This window comes from Eptesicus fuscus, chromosome 2 (genome assembly GCF_027574615.1).
Source record: "Eptesicus fuscus isolate TK198812 chromosome 2, DD_ASM_mEF_20220401, whole genome shotgun sequence".
Taxonomy (NCBI): Eukaryota; Metazoa; Chordata; class Mammalia; order Chiroptera; family Vespertilionidae; genus Eptesicus; species Eptesicus fuscus.
Window position 1 is genome coordinate 47,018,592 of NC_072474.1, and position 12,113 is coordinate 47,030,704.

At 42.4% G+C, this 12,113-nt stretch overlaps 1 protein-coding gene across 1 annotated transcript in view; it reads right to left on the minus strand.

The window, feature by feature from the left end:
- The window catches only part of NFKB1 (nuclear factor kappa B subunit 1), a 132,928-nt gene that overhangs the window by 52,626 nt on the left and 68,189 nt on the right, over positions 1–12,113 (minus strand). The window contains exon 6 of the mRNA XM_008156643.3: positions 5,863–6,011. Within this exon, the coding sequence (XP_008154865.2) occupies positions 5,863–6,011 (149 nt within the window). The remainder of the gene's footprint in view (positions 1–5,862; positions 6,012–12,113) is intronic.

The window sequence follows — 12,113 nt, forward strand, 5'->3', positions numbered from 1 at the left end:
TTTCACAATCTAGGACTGCTGGCTCCCAACTACTCGCCTGCCTGCCTGCCTTTCTGATTGCCCCTAACTGCTATGCCTGCCAGCCTGATCACCCCCTAACCACTTCCCTGCCAGCCCCTGATACCCCGGTCACCCCCAAATGCCCTCCCTTGCATATTCCCTCTTTATTAGATAGGGTTTTTTCTTTAGCATATTGGACAGTCCTAACTGTTTTGGCTCAGCGGATGGATGAAGCATTGGCCTGCAGAATCAAGGGTCCCAGGTTCGATTCTGGTCAAGGGCATGTACCTTGGTTGGGGGCACATACCCAGTGGGGAGTGTACAGGAGGCAGCTGATCAATGTTTCTCTCTCATAGATGTTTCTAGCTCTCTATCCCTTTCCCTTCCTCTCTGTAAAAAATCAATAAAATATATATTATATAAAAAAAAGAAACATTTAAGATTCCTCCATATCTGCCTGGCTGGTGTGACTCAATGGTTGGGACCCCAGGCTGCCACCGCTGGCAGGGGATGGGGCCCTGGCCAGGCTGAGACCCCAGCCCAGGCTGCTGCCTCAGCCCAGCCAAGCTGAGACCCCTGCCCAGGCTGCCATCTCAGCCTGGCTGTGGATAGCCCGGTGGGGGTGTGCGTCTCCAGCCCAGGCTGCCTTCACTGGCCTGAAGATAGCTTGGTGGGGGTGCACCACCCTGCCGCTGCTGCTGGCTGGGTGATCATGCAGTTGGGTGCCCGGCCCTGCAGGAATGAGACCCCAGCCCAGGCAGCCGCCTCGGCCAGGGATCATGCGGCTTGGGTGCCAGGCCCTGCAGGTCTGAGACCCCAGCCCAAGCTGTCCTCATGGCCAGGGGATCCTGCGGCTTGGGTGCGGGGCCCTGGCGGTCTGAGACCCCAGCCCAAGCAACTCGGCTTGGGGACGTGGCCCTGGCGGCCTGAGACCCCAGCCCAAGCCGGCGCGGCTTACGAGCCATCGTGTGACTTGGGGGTGAGGCCTGGCGGCCTGAGTTCCCCCAGCCCAAGCCGGCTTGGCTTGCCAGGGATCACTCGCGAGTCTCCATTCCCAGCTCCTCCTGCCAGCGCGATTGGCCACCCCGAGTCCCGCCCCCTCGCCTCCTGCTGGCCCAATCGTGGGCATAGCGGAGTGATGGTTAATTTGCATACTTCCCTTTTATTATGTAGGATGACTAACATTTAAGTCTTTTATCCATTTTGAGTTAATTTTTGTGTATGGTGTAAGTTGGTGGTCTAGTTTCATTTTTTTTTGCATGTACCTGTCCAATTGTCCTGAGTCCATTGTATGCTCTTGTCTCCTTTGTCAAATATCAATTGAATGTAATGGCTTGGGTCTATTTCTGAATTCTCTGTTCTGTTTCATTGATCTATATGACTATTCTTATGCCAGTTCCAGGCTGTTTTGATTATAGTGGCTTTGTAGTATAACTTGATATCTGATATTGTGATTCATCCAACTTTGTTCTTATTTCTCAAGATTGCTGTAGCTATTCAGGGTCTTTTTTGGTTCCATGTAAATTTTTGGAGTATTTGTTCTAGCTCTGTGAAATATGCCATTGGTATTTTAATAGGGACTTCATTGATAACAAACAATCCAATTGAAAAATGGGCAAAGCACCTAAATAGACACTTCTCCAAAGTAGACATACAGATGGCCAAGAGACATATGAAAAAATGCTCAAAGTCACTAATCATCAGAAAGATGCAAATTAAAACAACAATGAGGTATCACCTCAAATCTGTCAGAATGGCTATCATTAATAAACCAACAAATGACAAGTGCTGGCAAGGATGTGGAGAAAAGGAAACCCTAATACACTGCTGGTGGGAATGTAGACTGGTGCAGCCACTATGGAAAACAGCATGGAGTTTTCCTCAAAAAATTAAAAATGGAACTGCCATTTGATACAGTGATCCCACTTCTAGGAATGTATCATAAGAAACCCAAAACACCAATCAAAAAGAATGCACCCCATGTTCATTCAGCACAATCTGCAATAGCTAAGACCTGGACACAGCCCAAGTGCCCATCAGTAGGTAAGTAGATTAGAAAACTGTGGTACATCTACACAATGGAATACTATACTGCTATAAAAAAGAAGGAACACTTACTCTTTGAGACAGCATGGAGGAACCTAGAGAGTATTATGCTAAGCGAAATAAGCCAGTCAGAGAAAGACAAGCATCACATGATCTCACTTATAAGTGAAATCTAATGAACAAAATAAGCTGAGGAACAAAATAGATCCAGAGACATAGAAGTATGGAACAGACTGACAAATCTCAGATGGAAGGTGGGGGGTGGGGAGAGATTAACCAAAAAACTTATATGTATATATGCATAACACATGAACACAGACAATAGTGTAGTGAAGGCCTGATTAGGGTGGCGGGATTAATGGGAAAAAAGGGGACATCTGTAATACTTTCAACAATAAATATAAATTTAAAATAAATAAATAAAAGAAGTCTACAAACAGTGTCTGTAAAGTAATTTGCTTTAGATATTCTGGATATAAATATTTTTGTTGGACTTCCAGTGTAAAGCTTGTCAGTTCCTTGCCATTTTGACATATAATTTCTTTGGCCCACAAGAATTTAAAATTTTTTATATATAAAAAAAGCAGCCTCCAACTCACACCCTAATTTGGAAGTCGGATACTTACAATCTTAGTCCATACTTTGCCTATTTTCTCCAAACACTCCTTTTGTGTGTACTAAGGCTGACCCAGATGAAATTGCCAATAACTGATTGTTTTTGGACCCTCAAAAACAACAATTTAATATGGTCTGCTCTAACTCCTTGAGGGAGGCCACATTCCTCTTTTGCATTTAAAAAAATTATATATCTACTTCTAGTGCTTACTAATTGGTATATGCCATAAATTTTAGTTAAAAAAAAAAAAGACTTCACATCTCTAAATTAGGGTTGTCAGGAAGCAAACGGAGGGTGTGGTGATTATTGGTGAGGATAGTTGCTTAAGGCAAAGTCAAACAACAGTTTCTATTGCCTGAAAATTTCAGAGAACCAAAATGTTGTTGAACCAGATTGTTGATATTCAGGGTCAAAAATATAATACCAAACTAAGATTATATTTATGAGGACCAGCACTAGAGACTAACTAAATAAATGAATAAGAAATATAAAGGCAAAATTAAAGATAACTAAAAAAATTTAAAAGGGCAAATCCTTCAAGTTAAAGCAATCAAACCCATAATCATGAATATTTTAATATAGATAAAATATATTTGAAAATTAAGTTTTACCCCAAAGAAAGGCAATTCTTTTGGTTTTAATAATTTAAAGGTTATTTATCTTCTCAGTGTCCCTTTTAATGTAACTTTTTTGATGTGTTGGATCAGTGCCCTGCTTGTAAATCCACCTTTGGCCTAAGCTATATTATTGAAAACAGGTTATCTTCCATTTCTAGTATTGACAAGTCTAAGGAATAACGCTGGCTATCTTCCTAAATTTCTCTATGTGCTCTTCTTACCTACATGTTAGAACTAAATAATAATCGATGACATACCACAAATACGTATGTGGCAAGTCTGCTCATGTTACTCCATAACATTAGCTAAAGTCAGTTTAGTCTAGAATTATGGAGATGTAAAAAGCCTGGAGATGAATTTGGTAGCTCAACACATATTTTAGAAGGCAAGAAATTCAAGTTCTCAAGCAGTCATGCAAATTGTCCCCAGTTCAGTACAGCCAGGGTGGCTCAGTGGTTGAACACTGAACTATGATCCAGGAGGTAACGGTTTGATTCAGGTCAGGGCACAAGCCTTGGGTTGTGGACTCAATACCCGGTAGGGGGCGTGCAGGAGGCAGCCGACAGATGTTTCTCTTTCATCGATGTTTCTATCTCCCTCTCCCTCTCCCTTCCCCTCTTTATAAAATCAATAAAAACATATTTAAAAAAATTATCCCCAGTCCTACTGTTGAGAGTGACAGAAATGAAAAGAGAATTCTGGTTTCCAAACTACTAGCATGATATTTTTTCAACTAAAATGCAACAGGTTCTAACGTTGGAAACTTTAGAGTGGGGGGAGGGGGGGAGAAATGAATCATGAAGGAAATACTGCATTTTGGGAAACTATTTTAAGCAAAAGTTTCTGTTAAAAATCAAATTACAAAGGGAGTACCAATGTTTTGCAGAACACTGAACAAGAGGCTATTGCAACTCTCAAGTGGCATCTCTGGATTAAATTTCTCAGGGAAATTGTATAGGGTTAGGAAGTCCCACAGCACTATGACCAGACACCTTGATGATCAAATTTAGGAACTTAGATGGTCAAAATGTTTGTTGAATGAATGAATGAATGAATGCAGTGTGAATGAATGTGTTCTCCCAACCATTGAACCCCACGCTCCAGCACTGCAAAAGAGTAAAAGATTTCCTCACTTGCCTTGGAAACGGAATTTACTTCGACTCTGCTGTAGGTCCCCAAATAAATAGCCATTAGTTCCTTCGAGAATCCTGAAAGGTTACTAAACTAAACCACAGAAACACCAAATTACAGACAACATACTGCAAGTTTTATAATAACAAATATAAAAAAAGTAGGGAACTTCATTCATAATTTCCTCTAAAGGATATGATGATCACACAGATTAAACAGGACCAACAAGAATAACACTTCAAACGGACAGCAGCCTATTGGAGTAAATCTGCAGAAACACTAAGTGACCAATTCGTCTGAAACTCTGACAGTCTCCCAGCATTTCAAAGCTCTCACAGGTCAGTCAGGAACTGCAAGGCTATTCCAACCCAGACCATGAACCAACCGTGACACACAACAGGAAACAGGCCAGTCTTTCAGGAGGATGTTGAAACAAGTTTATATAAAGCACAGTTGAATTTTTCAAATCAATTTAAGCTTCTTCCTCCAATCTAGAGTCCTTTTTTTTCTAACATCAAAAGCATCAGATTTTAGTGACTTAAAAGAAAGCTCTCTCTCTAGGTTTTTCACACTTGAATATTTTCACAGTCAAACAAAGAAATGCCTAGGAACATGAAAGCTCGGCCTCCCCAATAACAACTGACTTGAAACTTGATCGGAATTCAAAGCCTGAAATGCTACCATCAGCTTAATTACAGTTGACTTAAGCAATTCCTTTCTTTTGAGTGAACAGTCCAGATTAACTGGGATTATATCCCAAACTATTTAAACCAGTATTAGGAAACCCTGAAAAATACTTTAAAAAATTAAATAAAATTTCTTACTGCAATTGGACTGAATTTATTTTAATACTTCTTTCACTGGTTGGTCTGATCGGTTGACCAACCTTAAATGAAGAAGTCACTTGGTATTTACATTTCGTCAAGTCTAATTAATGCCAAAACAAATTTGCATTCCTTGACTTCTTACCTGTGGCACACTCCCTAAGTAGCACAGAACTGAAACAATATTTATCTATCCACTTCATGCTCAAAATGTTCACACTATAAATCCAGAGTCAATACTCCATTAAAGGAATCATCAAGATTATAAAACCATTCATAAAGTGTTGATTTCTGGTATAATTATTCTAACTTGCTCTTATCTTTATTTCCAGAAAAAAAAATTTGCTAAAAGTGGCACAAGATCAAGTGGCCATGCAATCTATCAGCCACTTCTGACAGGGAAAGGAGGTGCTATAAGTAATGAGGCCAGGACCACAGGTGCACACTGGGCTGCCTCAGGGAAACCAGGCATGTGGGTACTGTATGCCTCAGAATCCAAGAGAGGGCACACGTTTTCATTCCCAGCCTGAGGGTCGTGGAAAGACCCCTAATGAAGAGGGCCTTTTCAGTCCAAGTCTTGGGTGCCATGTTCTATCTGCTCTCCATGGCATCGCATCCGCTCACTTACCCGACCACCATGTCCTTGGGTCCAGCAGTCACGGTGCAGATCCCGTCCTCACAGTGCTTCCCCACCAGGCTGTGTGCATGCAGGTGGATGCTTTTTCCATTTGTGACCAGCTGAACAATAACCTTTGCAGGTCCCATATAGTTGCAGATCTATGTAAGAAGCACATTTTAAAAGTGAGTGCATCAGATGAGTGGATTAAAAAACTGTGGTACATCTACACAATGGAATACTACGCTGCAGTAAAAAAAGGAATTCTTACCATTTGCAACAGCATGGATGGAACTGGAGATCATTATGCTAAGTGAAATAAGCCAGTCAGAGAAAGATAAATACCACATGATCTCCCTCATTTATGGAATATAATGAACAATATAAACTGATGAACAGGGACAGATCCAGAGACACAGAAGCATCGATCAGACCGTCAAACCTCAGAGGGAAGGTAGGGGAGGGTGGGGGTAAGCGGGAGAGATCAACCAAAGGACTTGTATGCATGCATATAAGCCTAACCAATGGACACGAATACCAGGGGGGTGAGGGCATGAGTGGGGGAGGGGGTTAGGGGGTTAATGGAGGGATGAGGACACAATAAAGAAATAAAAAAATAAAAAAACAAAAGCAAGCCGAATTCTAAAACAAACAAACAAACAAACAAAAACACCAGATTTCTTGAAAAATAAATAAATAAATAAAAGTGAGTGCATCTAACTCTATTGCAGTATAGAAAATGCTTAGGACAAGCCAGTAAGTATAAAAAATAGGCTCTGTTTTTAAAAATATGTGATGAGCAAATGATGGGATGCTAATGGTGGTGGTTTTGTGTGTGGAGGATCTACTATTTGGTAGCAGACCAAATATAATACAGTCCGTACTGTTGAAGGTGGAACAGCACATCTTTAGGATGCTGTGTAGCCACGAAGCACCCTCTTCCTACTAACCAAGAATACATTTTCATCTGCACCTTCATCACAATTTTCAGTCATCAGAGCTGGGTAAAAGATCTGTCAGAAGGGAACTGGGATTGCTGGAGAATGGAAATCACGGGAAGGAGTGATGCGAGCAGGCGCAGTGCATCCTATGTCTCTGCCATGAGATAGGCAGGAGAGTCTTGCCAGGGACCTGGCTCTGAAGGTTGTCAATGGACAACCCAGCTCACAGACTAGGGTTGCAGTGATTGGTTAGGAAACTTGAGCCTGGCACTCTCTGCTATGAGCTCCAATAACTGAGTTACAGATGCCCAGATCATAGTAGTTTTCTTCAATTCAAGTAAGTGCGCTTCCAAGGTGCAAATCCTTATATCTGACACAGATTGCACTCTTATTCCATAAAATCAGGTTTTCCCATTTAAGGTAATAAATCTTTTTTACTGTTATACCATTAAAGTGACAATTCCACTAAAAAGGAAACAGCAAGGGGATGATTACATTTTAAGCAAAGGGAGGTTGGACAACCTTTCTCCTCTAGTTGGTCCTCAGACCCTAGAGCAGACCACAGGTTCCTTCTTTGAGAGAATCCCAACACTAAACTCATATTAACAGAAAAGACCAATGGCTTTAGTTTTTACTTCCCCAAATCCTATGAATCAGAATCCTGTCATAAATTCAGCCCAACTGTTAGAAATACATTGTAACTCCTCAAAGGGTGACCAGCCATCTTAGTTTGCCCAGAACTGAGAGGGTTTCCCGGCACACAGGACTTTCAGAGCTAAGAGTTGGTCATCCTATCTCCGAAACTCATACTGCCTCTTTTCGAGGAAGTGCATGACCTAAATCCAGGGTCTCTCAACTCTACAATCATTAGAAATATTTTAATCTGCACAAGCAGCCTTGAGCTCAGGTGGGCAAACAAGTGGACAGGAATCCCATCTGGTGAACCTGAGGAAGAACCTACATTTGCCAATAAAATTTCTTGGAAACAGACTTTCAACCAGTCTGCTTCTAATAGCATATCACCAAACAGATAACAGATTTCCTTGATGCAGGGTTTCATTAGGATTTTTCAGCATGGCTCCCCCCTGCCCAATCCAATCTCTCATTGCGAGAATTGAGAAGTTGATATGAGTTGGGATTATTCCCCAGGAGGTTTTGGGGGAGAGACTACCCTCTAACCAACAGTGTGGCTCCACTGGAAACCTTAGGGCTTCTCTGCCTGAACCTTGACTCAGAGCTGCGGCAAGAGTTTGCTTCCGAATCCTCTAACAGGCCTTCCCAAGGACCACGGCCACCTGTGGGTGTGGCCTCCCGTCCTTGCAGAGCCAAGCTCATCACAAAAAATATTTACGATTAAGTCAGGTTTGACCACCTCAAAGCACAAATAAACAATTTCTTAAACAGGCATAGCATTTAAAAAGCCCTCTGGGCATAACACGAATTATGAACCTAATGCTTTACCTTTTATAACAGGCAGAAAGCCTTTGCCCCTTCAGGACAGGACAGGGGATGGAAAGTACTGGGTTTGCTCCAAAGTTGGCTGTTGTCCCTACATACTCCCTGGACCGCTGAGGCCAGTTTTGCGTTTGGTGCTGACATCTGAAGTTGTTCTTTGTTATATGAGGACACACTCCACAGGGGCTTCTTCAGCGGAAAATGAACAGTGGAAGCAGCGCTAGATGGATCATGTAATCCCACTTTTTAAGTGCACTAAGCACAGAAATGCAACAGTGTAAGGCATGGCGAAATGCTTCACTTGGGTGAAATCAGGCAGGCTTTCCACCAGAGCAGGACAACAGAAGGAATCCAGTGATGAAAGCCCAACCACTTTGGATATCTGGGCCCTTCCATGTCACCACTAGGAAGGAATCAGTCACTGAAGGGAAGAGGTGGGAGGTGTCCCCCAAAAGTACTCACATCTTTTTCTTTCTATGACTTCACGATTAAAGGGTGGCAAGAATGAGGAACTGGGTAGACTCTGAGGAAAGGTACCTGAAAAATCTGCCGGTGACTAATGCGCTGAGCCATTTGAAAGAGTTCAGGTCGGCATGGCATCATCTGGTTTTTACACAGACCACAGAGCAAGGACAGGGAGGCCCCTGGGTTTTGTGGACTTTCCAAAATACTGACTGAGAAGAAAGCTGAAGTGTGAGACAGAAAACACATGATACTATTTTCAGGTTATATGGTGAACTGGGATGGAGAGGGAGGGTGTGATGTACTTTATAAAATGCCAGGATAGCTGAGAGCTCTTTGCAGTTGATTCCGAAATGCCTTTGTTTTATGGAGAATGTGGGTACTTTTTTCAGCCTCCCTCTTACTTTTTTGAATAGCAGTTCCCTTGGAAGTTAAGTTTATAGAAAGCAACTGTATCTTCCAGAAAGGTGGAATCATTTTTGAAAGAGTCTGAACATAGCAGGCTCTTAATTAAACACTAATGGCTCAAACACAAGGTAAGTTTTCAGTTACAGACAAGGAGACACAGATGACAACTTGAGTAATCAGCTATTAAGGGGGCATTGTAAGTGCAAGTGCTTGAGGGGCAGACGAGCTGGGTTTAAGGACAGGTCTACCATTTACTAGCTGTGGCCTTGGGCTGTGTTCAATTCCTCATCTGTAAAATGGGGATAGTAACAGGACCTTACAGGTTTGTTGTGAGGATTAAATATGTTAATGCATGTAAAGTCTTTGGAACACTGACCAGTAAGTAACAATAGTAGGCAAGTGTTACCTATTACCTTTTTTACTACTATATTGTACTTCTCTACCCAGAGATCTGTAAATAATACAACTGCCCTGAGATGATGTTTTAAAAAAAATCCTGTCTAAAGGCAGGTGGTTAGTATAAATGACGAATGAAGGCCCCTTTTGTCCCTAGGGTAAATCTTTTTTCCAGAGTGTCATATTTTATTGGGCTTCGTTAATTTTCTAGTAATAATTATGTTACTATAGTAACAGCTGCCCTTCTTGGGGGTGCTCAGGATTCTGTGGCTTCCTTGATGAATTAAACTTTTCTTCCAGGAGCTTCATGACTCAATACCTCCTGATGACCACAGGCTAGATCTGCTTTTTGAGTAAGAAGTAGAAACCAAGGTCTCAGATAATACCAAACTTAGTCAAATCACCTCCTTTCATTTAAAACAACTCTGCCATGCTCTGGCAAAGTACATGACTAAGAGTAGTCTAGAATTTTCTGGGAATCAGAATTCAAAGTGGTTAGTTTGCTTGCTGAGTAAATGTGACCCTGCCACTCTGGCAGAATGTAGAGTCAACATGAAGGTAAGACGTGACACATGAAGTAGTTATTTTTCTGCGTAGTTTTCCTCATGAAGTGACGATGATGATGGTAATTAAAGAAGAGGAAGAGGACAAAAGCAATGTGGTTAATTCCAAGAGCTCAGAGGCCAGGCTGCTGGGCTCCAATCCATCTGCTGCCAATTATTAGCTGGGTCAACAGGGAAAGATGGTTAACATCTCTGGATATCAGTTTCTCCACCTCTATATGAAAGTAATAACACACTTGGTTTCATAGGATTGTTTTGAAGGATTAAATGAGCTGATACAGTGCTTGGAACCTAATGGGATTAGCAATCTCAAATATCAACTCTCCTATCCTCACTGATAACCAAAATGTGTCCAATTATTCAATGATTATTTATTAAGCCCCTGTATGTTTCATGCCCTGCAGTAAGTCAGGGAATGAAGGGATACAGAGTGAGGGCAAAACAGACACAGCCCCTGTTTTGGGGGGAATTAAAGAGTAGGACCAATAATAATCAGAGAATCTCACAAATAAATGCAAATGCATAACTGTGAAGCGCTGACAAAGGACATACTGTAGGGATCTGACTGGGTCAGGAAGTCTGAGAAAACTTCCTGAAGGAGCAATGAGGGCTGAGCTCTGGAAGAAGAACAGGAGTGGAACGAGGGAAGAGGTGAGTAGGAGCCGAGGGGCTTGGGAACAGCATTTGGACAGGAAGAGCAGCACGTGCAAAGGCTCTGTGGTAAGTCTGCTTATTCGTCATACTCGCCACCACTTCTCAGTTTCCTTCAGTGGTTCCTACCCCCTGGGGGTGTCCCTTCCTTCTCTTTTCTACCTAGAACCACCCACTTTTCAAGGGTAAGACCTAATTCTCAGTCTTCCATGACACACTCCTCACCACTTTAGTCCACAAAACCCCACTTCTGTCCCTTTCTTTGGGACTATCATTAGAGCAGGACAGGAAAACTACAGGCAACTTACTGCGACGAGAAGATGATAAAACCACGTGGCAACCATAGGGTTCTTGTCTTACCTCCCTTGCTTGTTAAATCCCCAGAGTGCACACATCTGTATGTCCTGACTTACTGTTTTTTTTTTAAGAAAAGGGACCATGTTAACTCAGCCAGTTTTCACACCAGCCCTGTGGATGCCTGTAGTGGTACCCCAGTCCACAGCCGAGGAAACTGAGGCACATGAAGACCAAGTGAACCGCCATCTTTCCTATAACTGGAGTGAGTGGGTGGCCCTTTAAACTCGGGTGTGTCCACCTCCAAAGCCCATTCACATTTTGTATTGTACTGGGTACCACTTGGCTTGATCACTTTTATTCCCCTCTGTCCAGTCTGCCCAATGTTTTGTAGTTCTCCTTTGCCTAGCACAGTGTTGGTACATGACAGCGATTCCTGAAAAACCTGTTTTCTGGGTTTTGCTGGTGTGTGTTGTGAGAAAGAGGTCTCGGAGATTGTTGGGAGGTGGCAGAAGAACACTCTTTCAAGGAACATCACTCCTTCATAAAAAGCATCGTGTCACAGACACTATTAAACTACGCATGGATTCTTCTCTGTTAGACTGCAAGTTAGAATATAATAGGAAGAAGGAGAGGGTGCGGAAGAGAAGAGTGAGAGGGGGGATGAGGAGGGAGAAGAAGAAAGGAAAATAGAAGAAAAGAACGTTGTTACAACCTATTTTCTTTCAGGGATAAACAAACAGTCAGATTTTATAGTTTCTCCTATGTTAAGCACCCAGGAAGTACAGAATAACTTTTATTAAACAAGAGAGTACAGAACCATGTCTAACACAGTCTCTGGCGCAGAGCAGGAAGATGCTCAGTAAAGTTAATTCTTTCTTTCTTTCTTTTTTAAAGGCAGGGGATTTCAGGTTGAGCCAACCTGGGGTCAAATGCCAGTTCTTTCTTTTTCCAGCTCAGTGGACTCTCTGAACCTCACGCCCCACATCTACAACATGGGCCAACCACGTGACCCGGGAAGCAGCAGTCTCTTTCCTTCTCTTTTATGTGTGAGCAGCCTGCTTCACCCCTGGCCTCTCGACGACCCTGTGAG